A 21,886-nucleotide genomic window follows, 5' to 3' on the forward strand; every position below is an offset into this window, starting at 1 on the left:
GCTCACCATCAGATAATTCGTTCAACACTGGCAGAGGCACAACTAGGTACTACTCCACGACAAAAAGAAAATGGTCAGGTTCTATGTCCAGCAATGTGTCAAGTGTCATGCCCAATTAATTTATTCAACAAAGAAGAAAATCCCCCACAAAATTTAGCTTGAATGGTGATTGAATTTCATATTAATTTGATGATAACAAATTTCCCCTCTAGCTTATCGTGCTATGAATTCACAACCTAATGTTTTGACAATGTTCGTTGGAAGTACGAAATAGGCTCAATGCAATGAAATATAAATTTTATTTTCTAAAATGCCTTGTCAAGTTGGCTCTTGTTCATAACACCTCCCTTTAGAGTTTGTAAGGTTCTTGATTGTGCCTTCTACACCATAATGCATGGGTGCATGGATTTAACTAGAAAATAGCAACATTGGTTTGTAGCTTAATGTGTGGTTATCGCTTATCATCCAAGTCAACGAAAGATGTCCACACATACATGGAGGATAGTAAAACTCAAGAAGAACAACAACTATTTTAAGAGTGTTGGGTTAAAGTCAAAGCATTGGGCAAAGGAGGATCAAAGTTCATAATTCTTTCATACATCATCACACTCTAGAGCGTGTAATTAAAGTTACAAACATCCAATGAAGGTTCTTTCAATTGAAGGTGATGGATGACTCTGAGAGCTTTCCAATGACCGGTCATATGCAAGAAATGGACTAAATTTTGATGTCACCTCCACCCTGAGTCACGCTTCTTCAACCCAAGGCCAAAAATTCATTCAACACTTACCAAGACACATTTTGATGTCACCAAAGATTCACAATTCTTTGGTTTTGGATTATAAAGGACTAAATTTAAATGGTTCAATAAATCATGTGCATTTCTTATTTATGAAAAGTTACAATAACTTTCGCTACTAAGGTCAATTAGAAACAACCTCTTTGTTATTACTAACAATGATATAGAATAGAAGAGCACATTTGACCCCCTCATTTAATAGAATTAGGGAAATGGAATAGAACGGACTTACCAAGACACATGATAGTTAGAAAAGCAGATGTCAAGGGAAACTGTTGGGTACTTTTTTATTAGATGACAGAGAAATCGTGCTACCAAAAAGTATGGAGGTTATATTGGAAAAATGATGGTGCACTCTTAAATAGGAATGTTTAAAATATTTGGAAGAAAGATAAACTTGAATTTTCAAACTGATATTGGACCGAAGGAGTACAACAAATAGAAAACTTATTATTAACATATATTTCAAATTCAAAATCTAAGAAAAAAAAGAAGAAAAAAAAATAAACAGCAAGGTAGAGTACATGCTACTCTGGAATCTAGATCATAATACCCATTCCAAGTATACACAACATTCCATTACCCCAATGCCATTAAATGTCTCCCACTAAGAAGGGGTTTGGGGGAGTCAGAGGTAGGTAATTTTACCTTTGTTAGTAATAACAAAGAGGTTGTTTCCAAATAACCCTTACCAGCAACTTCACATGAATAAGTGATCCGTTTTAATTTAATCCACCAAAATCCGAAACCAAGATATTAGTATAAATCTTTGGCTCCCGATCATAGTGTAAATACAAGGCCGCATTGCATCGCATCGCATCAGCCGCACTGTAAAGGATTTTAAAACAAACGAATTGACACGGAACACCGAATAAAGCTACTCAAGATTGCTAGACAAACAAGCAGATAAAATATTGAGGTACATTTCTTAAACACAGCAAAAAAAATGATTCAATAAAAAACATATAACTCTATACCACCTAGAAACACACCTTGTTGTAGTATTGGAATATGTCATTTATATTCAGAACAGTTAGGTGTCCATGTAGCCCCAAAGCAAAAAGAAGACCTGCATGGGCAGCATTTGGCTCCTCTGGCCTGTTATATATGATCCAAGTTCTAGACACTTTACCCTGTAATGAATTGTAAATAGACAAAGTCAAACAAAATCTCAAAAAAGTTTTAACACAATAAAATAAGAAACAAAAAGGAAATTCAGATTAGAGTACTAAAAAAACATCTTAGCATTCATTCAGAAACTATAAATAAACCAAGACTTACAGGCAGAGGTGCAAGCCTTAATCCAGCAGCAACAGCATTGTGAAATTCAGGCCAAGCTCGTAGCTCTTGTAAATTCCGTACATTAGGATCTAAATTGACCTATCAGAAAACACTTAACTTTTAGAAGATTGAACATAGCATGAATCATTCTAAAGCAACATTTGCACAAAATGTACATACAGTAGCATTCTGCTGAGCAGGCAGCCGTCCAGCCAAAACCAGTTTTGGTACTGTGAGTGCCTGGAAAAGATCATCAAGAACAGACTAAAATTGCATGCTTTGTTTACTTTCAATCTTCATCATAAATATATTTATACATAAATACCACAAACATCATCGAGAACAGAATAAAAGTAATCACAGGTACCTCAGTCAAAAGGGTGCATGAGGTTGCCAGAGTAAATGCACCACGACCAAGGGGGAGAGCAGTGGTCCTTTGAGCAAATTGCCATAACTGAGCCTATAGAGAAGGAAAATTTAATTATTTCTGTTAGACCAAAATGCAGTAACAAGTTCAGTTTAAGTATGAAAGAGGTAATATATAGTCATAAAGTAAAACAAAAGATAGCATATTTCAGCTTCACATAAGGATACAAAGCTAAATTATGAGTTGATACAGCCGACACTGTCCAGAAAAGGATCATTTCCTCCAGCAACCCAGAATGAATGATACAAAAATCATGCATCATTAACCCACAAGCCTTTCCATAACACTGCAATGAAGTGAAGCACTGCAATGCCCGGCCTCTAAGGTGATAACAATTAAAGCCAGTAGCCACAATATAAAAGACAAAGTTACCATGATAATAGAATGTAAGTTGTTTAAAATGGAATTTATAATTGTTACCCAAGTACCCAACAGCTTAAAATTTGGAAAATCAAAATCGTATCAATTAAATAATGAACTCCAGAGAACACCAAGGTTCCATTTTTTTCATCCAAGTATGATCAATATCAGTGGTTTAGTGAATAAATTAACTCAAGAAACATCTTGATCCACTTACAAAACTAATGACCAGCAGAATTCAGAAGCAATAAACTTTGCCAAAAACAAAGTAAGGCTTAGCGAGTGAAACAATGCAATAATTCAAACAAACCAATCCAAAACCCATAACTTTTCAGTTTCACAAATAAAAGAACAAAATTACAACAGTATGAGCAAAACAAATTAATTTTACCTTAAACCTGTCAAGCACGACATGAATCAGTTTCGCTCCACAACCCAGGTGAGTTGCGCATATTCTAACTTACGAAGTCACTCAACATGTAGCACTGGTTTGTAAAAAAAATGGACGGTCCTGTTAACATTTTCATGTGATCTAAATGCTTCATGTGAAAAGAAAGGAGGAAGGTAGGAAATATTAATTACTAAATGGCAAATGAAGATGGAGGTGGTTACCCAAAATAGAAGATGGAGATGGTGGTTTGGATTAGAGTTGTTCAAAACTTGACCTGAAAACCCTAAGCGAAAAACACTTGAATGGAGTGGTTCATAACACCAAATATCGGCCTAAAACTTGGAATATCCCTTGAAACGGCTCCAAAAAGAAATTTATTTACCCATTACAACACGTAAAACACCGGTTTCATTTAAAAACTTTACAACACGGCCAATGCAATCCAATGCAAGTTTGTTTTTGCACAATGATCCAAACTGTGTTTGTGCCTAAAATCGATCAAGACCGTTTTTCCACTATCCATTTTAAAACCCCAACTCATTCATCCTTATTTCACTTGATTCACGACAAACCTACACATGGCTTTATCTCTTCCTTTGATTTGGATTTTTCTGTTGTTGCTCTCTTTTCTTGAATCCCTAAAATGCTCTATATCACCCATTTACTTCCTGAATCCCCAAATCTAGAAAAGCCCTCATCTTACTCGTTCACTCTTTTCTCTTTTGCCCATGGCTCTTTCTGTTTGAAACCCTTCCCCCTCCCAGTTAAAATCATTTCCTCCGCTTTTCTTTTTCAAACAACTAAACCCTAGATCTATACTATTGATGTTTCTTTTTGTTGAAACAAAATCAAAAAATAAATTCCTTTTGATTTATTGTTCGTTCCATTCTTAATCAAAACTTTTTTTTTTTGCTCTTTTTTAATTGGATCTAATTGGCGTAAATCCTCTTGAAGTTGACAAACTAAATCAACATGTTGCTCCTGAAACACCAAATAGGGTTTACCTACCATGGGATCCAAATGATTGTTTTGATCACAAAGCGAGGGAGGTAGGTGAAGGACAGTCTCCTTTTCACAATTTTATGAAGTTTTCTAATGAAAAAAGAAAAATAAGGAAGTAAAACATCCTTGTTGTCATTTAACTATTGTTGGGTTAGATACCTTTGATTCTTATGTCCCTCTTCCTATGCCAATTCCCTTTGTTAGGGATGGCACTGGAAAGGGTACATTTCTCCATTGCAACTATGACAACTGTGAAACTCAACTTCCAAATCTAGAATATTTCTTATCCACAGTTCTGCACCATAACGGTATATCTCACGAAATAAATTTATGGCTTTTGATAAATTTGGGTGGCCAAAATGCTAATAATGTCATTAAAAGTTCATTCTAAAACCCTTCTTCTAATCCGAACTTAATGTTTGTTTTTCACTGGTTTAACAACTTTTATTGTGATTTGTTGATTAACATCATTTTTTAGTTTTATTTTTAGGTGATGTTCTTCTATGTATCAATGTGTTTAGGATGTTCAATTGGTTGATTTAGTTCAAATGGCCATTATGTTCGAGGAAATATTGGCATTTTTGTTAGTTTATTGGAATTGGCTATTTTGGGATTTTAGGATGGTTGAGATTATTTTGAACTGTTAATTTGTAAGATATTTTGTGTTTTTTTGCTCTACATAATTCACTTTTGTTTCGTTGTTGATTTGGTTGGTATGTTGGTAATAGTTGCTCTGATCTTTTTGTTGACAATTAGGTTGGAAATTCAGTTGACATATATTGTTTGTTCTACAATAGACCAACTTGTTGGTTGTATACTTGTACGAGCTTCATTCTTGTTCTTTAATATTGGTTTCTTTAGATGTTTTAGTCATTGATTATTGGTTTTACTATGTAATACTTGCTTTGATTCATGTTCTTTGTTGTTAACACATTGCTTTTGTTAATTTTTAATTATTGCTTATCAATTTCACATGATCATTATCTGATTTGATTTCACTGATTATCAGTTCCACTCTGTTTGGATTCGACTCATGTTCTTTGTTTTCGACCTTTTAATTTTTGCTAGTTCTAATTTTTGTTCATCAGTTTTTAATGATCATAACCTTCTTGGTTTTCAAAAATTAGTTGTTTTTCTCTTTTTTTAGCTATGATCAATGCTTTGTATTTCAACTTTTTGGTTTTTGATAGTTTTAATTTTGTTTAATAATGTTTTATGATCATTACCTTTTCTGTTTTCAGTTACTGATTTTACTCTTTGTTTGACTATGATTCATCTTCTTTGTTTTTTGACCTTTTGACTTTTGAAGTTGGAGAATAAGCACTTATTGATCAGTGAATTGAAGAATTCAATTTTCAGTGAGAATCAATGGTCTTATACAAGCAGTGCAAAGCTTGTAAGAGTTGTTGTAAAAATTTAAGTTGGTGTAAAGTTTTCAAAATTTCCCCCTTTTCATTTCTGTTAGACGTTTGCTTGTGAAAGGAATTACTAGTAATCTTCCCCCAAGTGACATTAATTCCCCTTTCCCTCCAACTTTTGCACTTTAATCACAGATTATAAGATTTTTTCTCTCCTATTTGCCCCATATATTTATGCTTTGCTTTTGCAGAACAATGACATCTTTTGTATAATCAACTTTCTTTATATTTGTGCACTTGCCTTTGGGTATAACCAAAAAAATGAAGTTTACGAATTAAAAAATGAAGTTTACAAATTAAAAAATGAAGTTTAGGTAAACCAAAGAGAAAACATTGCCAACCACATAAAATTTAAAAAAACTAAAGGTTACCATATAAAATTTTAGAGTAGGGCACATATGGCAATGCAACACAAGCCCCAAAGAAAAGCCAAACATACCATTCACTCCCATAAAGTAATTACTTAAGCAGTATACAGTACGCAATATGCTCCCTTTTGTCACTTTCCTTTTTAGTCCGTCCCACCAAATTTGCTCCATTTCTATTTTTGGCCATGACACACTCTTTCTTTAATTTTCATTGACACATTTCTCTCACTTCCCCATAAAATACCAATTTACCTACTTTTGAGTACCAGTGTAAACATACCTGTTGTAGCTCCTGATCTGATGCAGTGGGAATAACAGCTGTTTGAATTGCTACAGGTCTTGAAGAACTTAAAAGACGTCTGACCTGAAAAGATCAAAAGAAAACATATGCAAATGGTAATATAGAAAAAACAGTTTCTATCAACTCAGAAGTACTCCTCTCACTGTCACCCCATGTTTACTACCAAAGTGTGACACAAATATTATTAGTTATCGAAGAATAAAACAAAAAATTTGAATTGTGTAGATGGCTTTAAAAGAGAAAATAAATATGTGGATGAAAATTAATGAAAGTGATGGAGACATGTCCATCAAAGAAAAAATACCAAACTAAGCGAGATGGACAAAATGGAAAATGTAGCAAACTCAAAAGGGCTGAGAGATTAAAACACAATAAAAGTATAGCTTCACACAGAATCCAGATACATGATAGAACCTGTCATCACAGAAATACGGGAAACAAATCAAAGCAGAGGATATATTTACCACATAGTAACAAGGCAGTATCCAACAAGCAATAACTTCACACTTAACAGTCAACAGTGTAAAGGTTCAAGCAGCAATCAAAGAAAGACTGGGTTGCTTAAGAAATGTTTTTACTATAAAAGACCAGAACAAATATCATCTTAAATGCAACAAATTTAATTCCAGTACACAAATCTCTCAAATGAGCGGACTGATTTAATACTACATACAAAGAATCCAGGAATCTTTAATACTAAAAATACACAGCTCCTAATACACTTCCACAGGCCAAACTTTTTTCTATGAATAATTAATACTCAATATTGTAAATTGTTTGACAAGTCACTCCATCAAGTAGATCAGATCGCGTATTGACTCCCAGCATATGTAGCACTCAAGTCCAAAATTTCAATCCACTTGGCAATAATAATTAAAACTGCACAAGGACTGCTCAAAGAACAGCTGAAAATAGCACATTGCGCACAGCCATAACAATTTCAGGTTTAGTGTTTCATCCAGTCGGCATTCAAGCCTGTAGCTCGTGGATCCGATTACAACTAAAAAGGACATGATTCAATAACTCTCATCAAAATCCTTTCGACAAATGAATTTAAGACTTAACCTACTACAATTACAAACAAGAAAATTTTGGTAAATAAATAGGCTAACCATGCAAGGTCTAACAAAGGTTATCTTAACTCTATTTCACTAAAGAGAATGTCATTCCCCATAAGCCATACTCCCTCCAAGATTGCACCACCAACAATGGCACAAATATTAAGAAATTGTTAGGGAACACTAAATTATGTGGGTATGATTAAAAGTGAGAGAAGATGTGTGGATAAGAATTAAAGAAAGTGAACACTACCTAATATAGAAATGTTGAAAAGTTAAAGGAACAAACTAAAATGGAAAGTGCGGCAATCTCTTAGAGACAAAGGGATAATCTGCAAGCCATATACAAGCAAAAGATTACTCGAATACGGATATTATATGAGGGCATTATAAAGGTTGACCAGTGTCATGCATTATAAGTTCTAAGCAGAACTCAGTAGGAAAGAAAAGGCATTAGAAATTCATTTGTATTATAAGAAAGGCATCACGAGATTCACGACCAATAATTTTCCAGTTATGATTGATTTCTCTGTGCTATGGATCAAGTTGTAGTGCTCAAGACTCCCAAGTCCCAAGTCCAAACTTATGATGGAAACAAAAAAGATTGTGTCCATTCACAAAGCAATACTGTAAATAACTGACCTCATTTAAACGTAGATCCCGACCATACCGCAACTGAGTACTAGAGTTAAATAAATGCTCCATGCCATCTATTGAAGAATCATCCGACGAATCTACATTGTCAACTTTTGAATTATCCATAACAATTGTGTCTGAAACTGTTGAGGGAATTGTCACTGGCTGTAAAGGTAGCATATAAGGCACTGACATTGAAATCAAATGCCTGTTGGTTTGAATCTCAAGCTGTTCAGATTTCTTTAAGTGTGCCACACAAGACAAAGCTAAATCTTCTCGACCAAGAAGAACATAAGCAGCTGCAGGCCAGCCAGTAGGAGGAGACTCTCGGCACTTATCTACAGCCTACAAAGCAGATTTAAAAAGAAACCGTACGGTATTTAGGTTCCAGCATTATTTGTAACACCAAGCATACATGTTTTTTTATAAAGGAAGCATACATGTCTTAATGGTAACGAGATGCCGATAGGTAACAAGTCTAGTTGTTGCAAACCAAATCCTTCAGCCACCATTGCCAGGACCATGTTCTCTTCAGGAGTTGAAGATGAACCAGAAGCAATCCTACAAGATACACCAGAGGAGAGTTTCCCCCCCATGCTCTTTGCGCCATATAATAAGCTATAGAATGACAAAACCTTACGACACCAGCTGACAGAAGACCTTCCATCTTTTCGAGCAAGAGGTGGAATGTCATTAATATTTGCCGAGCCAAGTCCGTGCAACACACAAGTTTCGAGCCATCTGTACAAACATGGAGGAGATCTTGGAGAAGGATGCTGATTTCTTCTTATCATCTTGGACAGAAAAGGAAAATCGCGAATGTAGTGATCAATATAACTGTCTTCTCCCAAGAAAGTACCAATTTCACACAGAAGAACAACAAGATGCTCCAAATCTCTGCAAGTGACGGCTAAAATTTCAAATAAGGCGTCCATAATCACAAAAGGTATCCATCATATAAACAACACAACCTCAATCAATGTGATGGATGATTCAAAAAAGAATATAATTCTAACACTCAAAGACCATTTAGCATCAAAGGTCAATCAAAAACAACCATTTTGTTTTCACAAGGGTAAGGTTGTGTAATCCGCCTAATCTATGTGTGTGGCGTCTAGGTGAGAGTCACTTAAGGGCATTGGGGCAACGGAATTTTGTTGCAGGATACATGACAGCCAGTCAACCACAGCCACTTCATCCAGAGTTGCCACGAAAGTCCAAGACTCCTCAATTATTTATAACTCTTATCTAATTCACACTTCTTAACAGCAACATTGTTGCTACATTCAGCTCATGATAACAGCCCATCCGTTAAACAGGGCTTTAAATTACAGTAACAGTCATGATTATGGATTCAGTAGCGCAACTAAAGAGCATTCATTGTTCATTGTTGCAGTATAACATGAAGAGTGGATAATTCAAATATGTTTCCTCATTTAAAGGTCATGCTAGGTTCATATGTGCCTTTGACTCAACATCTATTAAGCAAGCAAAAAGCAATACAGAGATTGCTTCAAGTGACCACCATTTCTATATTCATCTATCCCAGAAAAACAAAAAAGTGCAAATGGTTGGTAAGACTTTTTAGCATACTTTTTGCTTTCATGCTATCAAATGTATTAGTTTGACCCTTAATATCTTTAGTTGTGCATATTAAAAAAATAAAAGTTGATGTTATGAAAATATGCATTTAGACAAATCAAACAAGGTCCTACTCAATTGTGTTTATTCTGATATATAAAGCACAAGATGTAAGACAATATTGTTTGACGAATAGTGAGTACTACGCAAACGTAGCCACTAAAAAATACAAACGTAGTGCATTACCTGACTTGAAGTATTTGCAAAGAAAATAAATTTCATTCAAGACATATATCCACAACAATTGCACCCATTTATATCATGTTTTATAATATGATGATTGATACTATAGATTTGTTCTCCTCAACTTAACAAAATAAGTTCAGATCAGCAATCAAAAAAAGCAATTCATTGAAGTGAAGTTTAGTTCAACAATTATAAGTTATGTTAACAAAATCAGTTCAGCAAATCGACATGAACAAAGTCTCCTTCACTAAAAATAAGTTGCATTAAATTAAAATAAGCTGAGCAAAAGATATAAGCTAATAAATGTTAAAGAGAGCAATGTCTAGGCCATTTCAATTTAACCTTTCTAAATTGGATAAAAGAAAGACATGTTCTGAATTCTGATAAAGTGTACCACAGCTAAAATCACAAAGAGTACTATTAAATACAATTAATTCTGATAAGTACAGATTGCGTGATTATCAGGTAGACCAACCAAGGTAGAAGTTTCTTTAGAAACATAAGATTAATACTTATGTTAAAAGTCAATCATCTTCCATTTAGGAAATGATAACATAAAACGTTTATTCCACTTGATATGAGCATTCTTGTAATTATGTACGGTATAGTCTGTGATGAACAAGTTTTAGGTGTGACAGACTTCCTAAACTTAATGTACAGTCTCAATATGATATCCTAATAGCATTAATAAGTCACTCTTTAAAACAGAAAAGGCGCTCACATATCAAAATACATTATTGGAAGGACACCTCACAATAGATCATTTTTTATGAAAGGTTTATTTAGGCAATGTGGATGTCTCATAGCCGGCTATCAGACTAAAAGATGCTTACACATATTCACAATAAGAATCTACATGTTAATCCTTGCATTTTCTTCTTAGAAAACAAGTAATAATTGCAGTAGCTTCACCAAATTAATGCAATACACTTTCAACCTTTTGCATCTGTGTGTGAATCAGAAATTAAATAAATACTAGGTTTCAAATACCCCTGAGGAATGAGTTTTAATTGAATTATAGTTCATGACATTCTGTAAATATTTAGAGCTTGAAACAAAAGGAAAAAGGAAACTAAATGAAAAAAATGGAGTATTAGAGACAATTAATCACATATCACGATTATTTAAGTTTCATGGTGTTACAGACAAGAAATGCTTTGCAATAAAATAAATAAGATTGTGATGCAAGAGTATGCATCAATGAAACTAGCCCATGTCACACAAAATGCCCCAAAGAAAAATGGAGCGAGTTCAGTGTATATGCAGAATTAACTGGGCATCACAAAGACTATGCCAAAAGGTTTAATGACGCACACAAAATTGATGAGTTTAGAGTTTACCGCTTCCGAAGATTTATAAGTTTCAGGTTCTCGTAAACTGCATGCAGAGAATCCAAGCATTCAATTAGAAACTCCAAATTGCAAAGTCTTTTTGGCTTGTACACTTCTTCCCTGTTTGAGAAATGGACATAATTATCCTGCCTTTTACCCAACCCTTCAGTTAAGATTCCAGGGAAGAGGTGATGATTGTTATAATTCTTATGAAATTCGCTATTAACAAGGAACTCCCACGATGAGCTCAACGCATCTGGATGTGGAGCTGACTGTGACTTATGGAAAAGTTCCATCATGATGCTCCTAAAATATTCCCACTCGTCAACATTTGAAGAACCGCTTGAATCAGAAATCTCACAATTTCCCCAAAAAAGTTGAAGAAAGTCATTGTAGAAGGGATAACTAAGGCCTTCAGCCATTGCTGTGATACAATCATTTGCCAACGAACATGAAGCACCGCTTTGCAGTGCACATCTAAGCATCTGGTAAAAGTTGACATAAAAAGTAAAACATGAAATATCATTTAAAGAGTTCAAGAATGCCAATTTGGACCAAAGCTATTGGGCCGGAAGACTAGAGACATTAATAGGCAGGATTACCAGATTTATTCAAGGGTGGGATGGCAGGCAAAGGCCGACCCCCCATCCCGCTATCAAAGTGGGCTTCGACAACACATTATACGCCCAGAAGAAAAATTTTAAGGTTACCCCTGTCTCATGAAACTACCAGGCGGGCGTAGACACCAAAATAAAGCCAACATGCAAGCCTGACTGACCCTTGTAGATATTTTCGTGTGATGCATTGATTTTAGAAAATGAATATATTATGTTATTTTTTTCGAAGTTCAAAGTGAATTAGCAAAGACCTTAAGATGTTGCTTTTGCTGTGTGCTTGTAGTACACAAAAATATAACTGATACATGATATTTTATAACTAGCATTAAATTATGAGTATTTTCACCAAATTTTTTTAGTCCAGTGAACCTCTGGACAAGCCCGGCCTATTTATAAGAGTGGGTATGGGCATTGAGTCAAACTTGTCAAAAGGACTTAGTATGTTAGTCATCCGAAATTAGGCCCCAAACATAGTTTTCGAGGTAGGACCAGAACCTGTCCGGCTCAAGCCAGCAAATAAGCAGCTCCAGACTTAGATCTCAAAAAACAAAATAAATCAGATGGACAATACAGATTGATACTGCACATAGCATGCATCAGTAAGTTTAGATGAACACATGAATCTTTATTCCACTGATTGGTCCTACATAGGTATAGGTTAGTGAATAAATAGGATCTATTCTACCAATAGATTGATATAACTTCATCGAAGGAGAGTTTGCCGAAGATTTAGCAAAGAAATCATTACTTAAGTAGACGAGGATAGATGTAGATACCATAAAACTGCAGCAAACAAACTGTATCTTTTTTCTATTATTGACTTTCCATGACAATCAAAATAAAAGAGAACACTCTAAGAACACACTCTTTCCTCAATATAAAACATCAAATCAAGAATACAAGAACCTTTACCCTTCTTTCTTCAACAAATTCATACAGAATCCATTAGTGGCAATTTATGACTTGAATACCCTTCTGGCACCACATTATAGCAATACGCATGTATTTACTTCAGCAAAAGCAACAAATCCTACGCACAACTTAAAAACAAAAATACCCTAGGACCATGCATTTCAGGAATAGCAGCAGGTTCTACATCTATATAGAATGCATTCAAGAAAAGATATCAGCACATGAAACATACTCCAAGAAAATATATTTCTGCATACCTGTCCATTGCTTAAGATCACATTTACCCTTGCTCCAACAGCATCAGCCAATCCTATAATCTTCACATCGTAAATATATCTACTCTTGGGAGAATCAACAGGTTCTTTAAGTTGCTGATTGCCTAAACATAAAGGAAGCATATATTTACAAAGGCATTGCTTTCCCAACTGTCATTGCAAAAAGGGTAATACACATCATAAGATGAAATTTTCATAGCTAACAGTTATAATAATAGGCAAGAAAATATACAAGTAAAGAAAAAGAAAAAAAATGTTTCAATCATAAAGAAAAGCACTAGCCAATATATATCCTCCCAATCTTGTAATCCATCAGTCATGAAAATTCCACTGAAGACTGCATTTCAATAACCTAAAGTGAAGCTTCACCTTCATCTACAAAAGACTACAATATATTCATTTTGAAAGGACCCCCTACAGGGTTTAAACCTTAGAAAGCATCTAGCAGGGAGATGAAAAATAGGGGACTGTTACACACATTCTGTCAGCTAGAAACCAGAGAGAACTAGAGAATTGTTTGGATCCTGTTGTGATAAAGACGCCTTCCCTGGATACCAACACCAAACTATCCTGCTATTGAGTACTTCTACTATTCGTCAATTCAGAGGATTGTAATAATCTCCTCAACCATTGAATTAATTCTACTGATCTACACCAAGTAAAATGAGTCAATCATTCAATCTAATCATTGAAGGCTAAGGCACCAAAAACTAAAGATGTATTTTACATGGAAAATCATCAGAGTTGAAATTAGAACTTCGATGACTAACTTAGAAACCCTCAAGCTGAAAGAAAAAAGAATTTATTGCACATTGCATTAACGACAATAAGATGCCTGGTAAATGACTATCAACATAAATATTAGGCCACTGACTAAATGTAAATCGAAAAACACTAAAAATGGTGTTATACATTCTTTCACAATGCTGTATTTCTATACCATAGTGCAAAAACAAGGCCGTGTTGTATTGTATTGGCCGAGTTGTAAAAGTTATGAAATCTACTCAAACCCACATTGCAAGGTGTTATACAAACCATGTTTTAGGCCGTTCAAAGGATATTTCATGTTCTCTGCAAAAATTTGTTAGTATAACATTCACTAAACCCAAAACTACATCACCGTGGCTGTTACAGCAATCGTTGCTGATACTACATTTTTGCACTATATTCCAATCTACGCAGCCTTTAAGTAAATTTACATCAAAGTTACTTATCCAAACACCAAGATATTGAAATGCTTAACAAATGAAAGACCCCAAAAAGACCTTTCCAAACAAAGAACAAGTAATAATGTCACAAATATCACAATATGGCTGTGCGTGTATGTAAAAACTAAGAATACTATGAAGGCCGCATGGCCTTATAAAAAATGGACAGAGAAGCAAAGAGAACTACTTACATAAAGATAAACTGAGCTCTCTGAATCCAGAACAATAATGTCCATTGCAGGAAGCAGCCCAACCTTTGCCCTAAAACAGACTTAAGTTAGAACAAGTCACCAAATGCAGACTTCATTATAAATATTTAGAAACTAAACTACCTCGATCGGGTTACAGCAACAGGTTCCGCAGCAATAGCGGGTATGCTCCAACTCATGTCCGGTTCCACGTCAAAGAGTATATCATCATTGATTTGAATGGTCTGAAGCTTCACTGATAGCAACCTTTTCTGTTCTTGGAGAAGGAAACAAATAATTGGTGTCGCATCATCGTCAGTGGCCATGAAGACCTGAAGATGACAAAGGATTAGCTTGTAGAAAAAGGAAAATAAAGAACTTAGTACTATTTCTTTTGTTTCTATATTTGACTTTGCTCATCTTTCCCAAAAAATATCTTCATTTTTAATGAGAGAAGATCTCATCTTATACATCAAATTAATAATCAATATTTGATTTTACTCATCCTTCCCAAAAAATTCATATAAGAATTTCCGTTATGCTTATTTGAGACGATAGAAGCACTCCGATAACCAACATGACGAAGGATGTTGAGGTCACTAAATTTTAGTTTCTACAATTACCAACAACTACCATATACATGAAAGATAACTTTGAGAAGGGAATTTCATATGAAAGCAAAAAATGTGCACGCAATTTTAGATAATATATCAACAGACAAGACATGGGAAACGGGTGATAAGTAGCACTTTCTTCAAGCAAGTATAGGATCATAAATAATAAGACTAGAAGAAGAAAAAAAAATCATTAAAACATTTATCCTTAGAACCTTCCATAGTTGGAATTTGGAAATATGGTATATGAAAACATTTATCCTTAGAGCCTTGCAATAGTTGGAATTTGGAAATATGGTATATGAGCAATGATGACTATAATGGATAACCAATCAACAAAAATGAGTGTCAATCGTAAAATCTGGTTCTTGCAGATGTGAGATATAAAAAGGAAGAGAACATATGCATAAGCAAAATGGCACCTTGGTAGCAGCTGTCTGGTAACCTTTAGCTTGCCAAATTCTCCGGAATGAGAACTGACAAGGGGACACTTCAGTGTATGAAACTTGAGAACTAGAAAAAGGATGCTCGCCAAGACAAGAATTGAAACTTTCTGCTACCCAAAGTGAGTGTTGCACCTTGTCTACAAGCACAATAGAAAAAAGCAACAGGTGTATGAGCCTTTGTCTAGTCATCACTATGGAAGTAAAAAAGGGATACAAGTTGCAACAAGGAACCTCTGTTATAGGAAGCAATCAGAGGAACACGATCACTGGTCCAGATTGTTCTTTCATCAAAGTCCTTCATAATCTTCGATTTGTCCCTTTCATGAACAAAAACTGGCTGGGAAGTATAACGGAAAGCATAAATTAGAAAAAAATTGAACTAAAAGCTAAAAACAATACAGTCAACAGAAAAAGAAGAACCAGGAACAGAACAAGCAAATTCCACACAGAGAGAGGGGTTAAATTTTAATTTATAACATCTAAATGAAGTTCATCATGCACACCTGTGGGTCTTTACATGGATCATTCAAGATTAGATGAGAGCACACTGACGCTAAATCTCCTTTCATAATGTCACCAGAGCTAGAAAAACCAAAGTATTGTTGTGGACTTTGCCGGACTTCTCTTTTTGAGAATGTATCCCTACCACCTAAGAACGGGACAGAACTTGCGAACGATGGAGGATTTCCTTCTGCTGCTTGCTGCACTAGCAACCCAAATGGAAGCGGCCATATTGAAGTGACTATGCCCGTAAGGGGAACTGATGTCAGCTCACCTACAAATAAAGTTGTACAGTTTTTTCAATTTGTCTTCATGTTGCAATCAAAAGTTCTACTAACTACTCCCTATGTTCCTTCTTGTTTGCCCCATATTAACTTTAACATCCCAACCCAACGGACCGCCGGTGACTACTCATGAAGACTGTAGACAGGGCCCCACAGACCAACAGAAGTCTTTCCAGCGCACTTTGGCCTCACTCGTGCGTACCTAGGAAAACTTCCCAGGAGGTCACCTATCCTAAGATTAATCCCCACCAAGCACGCTTAACTGTGGAGTTATGAGCAAATGGGCTCCCATGGAAAAAAGATGCACCTTATTGATATGAGTAGTCTATCAATCCTTTTTAAAGCTAAATCTGGGGTATCACACTCACCCCCACTTAGGAATACAACGTACTCGTTGGACCGTAGTTTCAGGATCTTTTCCCCCGCTAGGTGCACTGAACACACAATTAGCCACGGTCGCAGGGTTCCTCTGATACCATTTATAACACCCCAGCCCTTCGGACCGCCGGTGACTACACATAGAGACTATAGGCTAGCCCCACAGACCAACACAAGTCTTTCCAGCGCACTTTGGCCTCACTCGTGTGCACCTAGGAAAACTTCCCAAGAGGTCACCTATCCTAAAATTACTCCCCCACCAAGCACGTTTAATTGTGGAGTTCTTAGCAAATGGGTTCCCATGAAAAGAAGATGCACCTTGTTGATATGAGTAGTCTATCAATCCCTTTTAAAGCTAAATCTGGGGTATCACATTGACCAACCCTCATATATATACTGCTGATAACAATTATCATTCTCGAAAATCTCAAACAAATTTTAACAAATATTTCTTTACTCAATATCCAGAAATGCAAAGTAACTTTCATTTAACAACTTAACAAGGAATTCATATTTTCCATAGTTACCACATAATTACCTTCTAAAAAGTCTGGATATATTGAATGTGAACTGATATATAGAACCAACTACCCTTGTTGCCTTAGCTATAATTATATTTTATTATTTAAGAAAACTGCTAGAATGAATTAACTATCCTTACCAGATGTGTTAAATATTGTCAAGGCATCAGCTTGCAATATACACAGAACAGCCTCAGATGAATGAGCCATACGACACCAGCAAGCCTGGGAATTCAATTTGGACATATATCAAAACAGATCCCAGTCCTCTACCACAATAAGAAGTAATTGAACAAAGTGTACAACAAGAGTAATAGAAACTTAAATCTGAGACAGCATAGTCTGAAAGATTGAAGCATCCCCAACAATGATATTTTGGCACCAATCATTAAGAAAGTATAACTATAGGTAAAACTATATATCAAAAAACAAAAATTTAATCTTACAATCTCAGCCTACACATGAAAGTTCAAGCGAATTATTGTCCTTCATTTTTTAGTTGTCACACTTCTCTTAGTATTATATCAAGCATCTAGGTCAACATAATAGGATCCAAGTTTCCAACAAACAAACAAACAAAAGATTTTGGAATAACACCAAAAATCTATTCAACCAACATGTAACAAATAACAAGAAAATATATACCGTACCTTTTTGGGTGTCCAAATACTTCATAGTTCAAACACTTAAAACTTTTACCAAGTTACTTTATCATGTGCTTCAAAGATATAGTTTTCGGATGCTAAAAGGACCATGCTTCTAGATAAAAACGGGAAGAAATGCTTTAATTAAAATAAAAAAATTACAAAATAAAAGAAAAAATAAATACCATGGTTACTGCAGAACTTAGCGTGAATCTCTTGTACACACGTGACCCCATTATCCACATTATCCTGTAATTAAATAGATTAATTCTTCAACCTCTCTCGATAGAAAATTCCCAGAATAGGTACAGTCATCAAATGATCTTACCAAGCGTACAAGACAACACAATTTCTTGTTCGGTAATAAATGAGTTATATGCTTATTTTTCCTTCACAAATCTTAGCCAATTCCCAAATAACTAAGAAAAAGAAGACAGTGGGCTAAGGCAAAAGAAAACAGCTACTAATTACAAGTGCACAAGACTTTTGGGGGGAGACAATTTTCTACCTATACTCATTTGTGAACAAAACCTATTGTGTCACCCTACAAATGTTGTTTGCATAAAACAAACAAATTCATTAAGAGGAGACGAAAAAAACACTCTCCATATGAGAAGGAAACTTTTGCATAGTTTAAAAGGCTATAAAAAGCCTTTGCATTATAAATATACTTCACCATGTCAATCCGAAATGAAGGCTCAAACAATGAGTATAATAAACCATTACCCAAAAGTTAATACTTCAAATTAACATGCACAATTACTCACTTTTGACTTTCAAAACAGGTCGCTTTTCATAATATTAATCTATCCAAAGGATGTCACAACACAAATCCAGTCAAATTCCCAATCAGATAAACATTTCTTTTTTTTTCTTTTTTTTCATTTATAGACTTTTCATTTACTCCCTATACTCCATATTCCTCTTAAATTAAATCATGAGAAATATCCAGGGTAAATTTTGCACCCCTGCTGATAAAAAACGGACAATTGAATCGCATTATTTGATATAACATTCTAGGAATACCATAAGTGACAACTAATCGAGTATTTAACATCAATTTCTTCATGAAATTCAAGAAAAGTGCAAAGTTTGAATAAGATAGAATTTAAATATGCAATAGCCACTACAATCACACCAATATCGTCGGCTTCAAATCCGGCAACAATACTAATTGGAAATGCCAATGCTACTAACGTAACAAGATTTTCTCCAAAGATAAATAAAACATTTTAAAGTCCTTCCTAGACCAGAGGTACTCCTCTTCATCATATTCAACTTTCTAACACTTACATTTTACAAAATAATTCAAGTGAAATTTCATAAAAATATTTGAATTCAAATGCAGAGCCAAAAACAAAGAAACTTATCTTAGAAAGTACGAAATCGACACCAATAATACACTCCAGTCATACCTAACAACATCTCCTCCAAATTTATAACGAATGTAAAATCATTCCTAAATCAGTGATGTTTGACATCCATCATGTTCTACTCCCTCTGACCCTCTCAATTTGCCTCATTTTCTACATTGACCTGCCAATCTCATTTTGCCTCATTTCAACTCTCTTTCAATTCCATTCACACAATGGAATCTCTCTCCCCGTTAAATATCAAATTCCATCTTAAGCCTAAAAAATCTCATTTGCACAATGATGGAAGTACACTTTACCACTTCCATTTTGCACATAATGTTCAAGCAAATTTTCGAGCAAATTCACTGAATATCCAATGCTCTGCTAAGAAAAGAGCAAACCTCACCTCAAGTGAAGAAAAGCGCACTAATCCTACAGACTATTAGCTCCAGCAATATAATCAATGGAAAATTCCAATGATAGCTATCAACATTTTATTGAAAATAATGGATTACAAAAAATTTCAAACAAGCTTACTCATCATGTTCCTCTTCTGCTCTCTAACACACATTTTAAAACAAAACTTCACAAAAATCATCTAAAATCCAAACGGATTGCTAAAAACAAAGAGCATACCTCGCCTAGTTTAAAATTTACTCGCACTCATCTTATAAACTTATGGCAACAACTACACTCTAAAATGCAAATCCTACATGCTCCAAAATCATAGAGACCTAAACATCCAAACCAAGATACTCCTCATCCTCCATCTTCTACCTCTCAGCACTTCAATTTTGCACAATATTTAACAAAAATCATTCGTTGTGTAATCGCACTGAAAAAATAAACAGCATACCTCACCTAAATTATAACTAACTGTAAAAAATCGAAAACATTGAAAATACCTATTTCCGCGGATGAAGATTTCGTGATCGCAACCATCAACAGAGATTGACGAAGAAACGGAGGAAGCAATGACATCGAATTCGTCTCTATCTCGAGTAACTTCTGGATCAAATAGGAAGTAATCGTACTTATCTAAGACATTATCAGTTGGTTTTCCGTCGAGAGCTTCGGCGATTAAGCCAAATGGTTTGAATTCTCCCAACACAGTTAGCTCTCGTACTCCAACCGGCATTCTTGCTGAATGCTGAGTTTATCTTGCTGTCTCTTCGCTCTTACTCAAACTCTCAAATTTTTGAGGGTTTATGGCTCCCGCTCTTTTCTATTCCTTTTTTTCCTTTTCCTTAGTTTTGATATTTTAGCCGTAAATGTTAAAACCCTAATGCTGGGGTTTAATCATTTTGATTTTTTTATGAATGTAAGCATTTAATAACCTTATATCAATTGGTGATTTTCATAATTTTTTTAACTAATTTATTTGAATTTTGTCGAAAAAATATATCTGATGGTAATAAAAAGTTAAACAAATTTGACAATACATCATCTCTTTTAATCTAAATATTTTTACCGTTTTTCTTTTATTATGTTTTTATTAAAATCACTAAAATTTGATGATTCTTAGTCATCTTAGATTCCCCTACACTAGCTAAACTTATTTGATTTTAGAAATTATTATGACCTGAACGGCACTAGCTCGCTCTATCCTTGATTTGGCATGAATGTGACACTAATGTTGGAATGGGCCTTATCTCTGGAATTTTAGAAATATTTAAGCGAAAAAATAAAACAAATGAAGCAAATAAGCGAAAATCTAAAGTTTTCCCAAAAGTAAGTGTCCGAACCCCAAAGCTGTGCTTTGGAGCTGTTCGCAGTTAGTAACTGCGAACAACTATAAAAGACAAAAGAGTTGTTCGCAGTTAGTAACTGCGAACAGACCTGATATACAAATTCAGATCAGTTTCTGTTTTTCGCAAAATCCCATTTCTCAAACCCTACCTCTCTCGACATTTCCACCTTCTCCCTCTAAAACCTTTGATTCATTCCATCAAATCGTGCAATCCTATTTCAATTTGGCACTTCAAAATTAGTGTGGGATACTATAGCTTGCGCAAAGGTAAATTTTTTTGTGTTTTTTTGGTGTATATTTGGATTTTAGGGTTTTAACCAAATTTGTTTATTTTTTCAAATGTAGGTTTGTAGTTGTTAAATCAAGACTAATCTTAATCATCCATAAGCATTGAAGGTAATTTCTAATTGTTTTTATAGCTTTATGTTGGATTTTGAAGTAATGTTGTTGTATTAGTTGAATATTATTAGAAAATGTTGATGTTGATGTTGGTATTAGAAATGTTGTTTGTGAACTTATGAATTGATTTATTATTTGGATTATGTGTATTATATATGTATGAACTTAGCTACATTATGGATTTGAATAATTTGTAGACCAAAAAAGATTATAATCAAATGAATATAATGTACTTGTATGGGCATGAGTTGATGTTGATGTTGATTTTCTTTGTGTTAATGTAGAAAATGGCATCATTTCGCGTCACTATAGTATGTTTTTGGAATGGTTGTATTAGAGAAAATAATGGCAAAGTTTATTATGTTGGGGGAAGACGTAAGTTGTTTGCTTGCAATTCGAACATGGATTTGAATCACTTTAGACGTTTTATATCTTCTAAGATTGGATTGGACCCTACTAGAAGTACCGTAAATATAAGCTTTAAATATGCCTTGAGTGGAGAATTTATTGCCTTTCCTGTTGAGGATCATGAGGCTATAGATGCGATGTGGGAGCATTCAAAGTACACCCAAATTCCCTCTTTGGAGTTATACGT

General features: G+C 34.7%; 1 protein-coding gene across 1 annotated transcript in view; it reads right to left on the bottom strand.

Moving 5' to 3' along the window:
- Positions 1 to 20,405, bottom strand: part of LOC130803069 (anaphase-promoting complex subunit 1) — a 33,693-nt gene extending 13,288 nt beyond the window's left edge. Inside the window, exons 1-17 of the mRNA XM_057667231.1 lie at positions 20,048 to 20,405; positions 17,973 to 18,036; positions 17,284 to 17,368; positions 15,963 to 16,234; positions 15,691 to 15,796; positions 15,436 to 15,596; positions 14,544 to 14,731; positions 14,403 to 14,472; positions 12,986 to 13,153; positions 11,209 to 11,684; positions 8,482 to 8,938; positions 8,048 to 8,386; positions 6,327 to 6,410; positions 2,448 to 2,540; positions 2,261 to 2,320; positions 2,081 to 2,179; positions 1,792 to 1,932 (exon numbers count right to left, since the gene is read on the bottom strand). Of these exons, the coding sequence (XP_057523214.1) occupies positions 1,792 to 1,932; positions 2,081 to 2,179; positions 2,261 to 2,320; positions 2,448 to 2,540; positions 6,327 to 6,410; positions 8,048 to 8,386; positions 8,482 to 8,938; positions 11,209 to 11,684; positions 12,986 to 13,153; positions 14,403 to 14,472; positions 14,544 to 14,731; positions 15,436 to 15,596; positions 15,691 to 15,796; positions 15,963 to 16,234; positions 17,284 to 17,368; positions 17,973 to 18,036; positions 20,048 to 20,280 (3,096 nt within the window). The 5' untranslated portion in view covers positions 20,281 to 20,405. The remainder of the gene's footprint in view (positions 1 to 1,791; positions 1,933 to 2,080; positions 2,180 to 2,260; positions 2,321 to 2,447; positions 2,541 to 6,326; positions 6,411 to 8,047; positions 8,387 to 8,481; positions 8,939 to 11,208; positions 11,685 to 12,985; positions 13,154 to 14,402; positions 14,473 to 14,543; positions 14,732 to 15,435; positions 15,597 to 15,690; positions 15,797 to 15,962; positions 16,235 to 17,283; positions 17,369 to 17,972; positions 18,037 to 20,047) is intronic.
- Positions 20,406 to 21,886: the final 1,481 nt, after the last annotated feature.

This window comes from Amaranthus tricolor, chromosome 16 (genome assembly GCF_026212465.1).
Source record: "Amaranthus tricolor cultivar Red isolate AtriRed21 chromosome 16, ASM2621246v1, whole genome shotgun sequence".
In the NCBI taxonomy this organism is placed as follows: domain Eukaryota; kingdom Viridiplantae; phylum Streptophyta; class Magnoliopsida; order Caryophyllales; family Amaranthaceae; genus Amaranthus; species Amaranthus tricolor.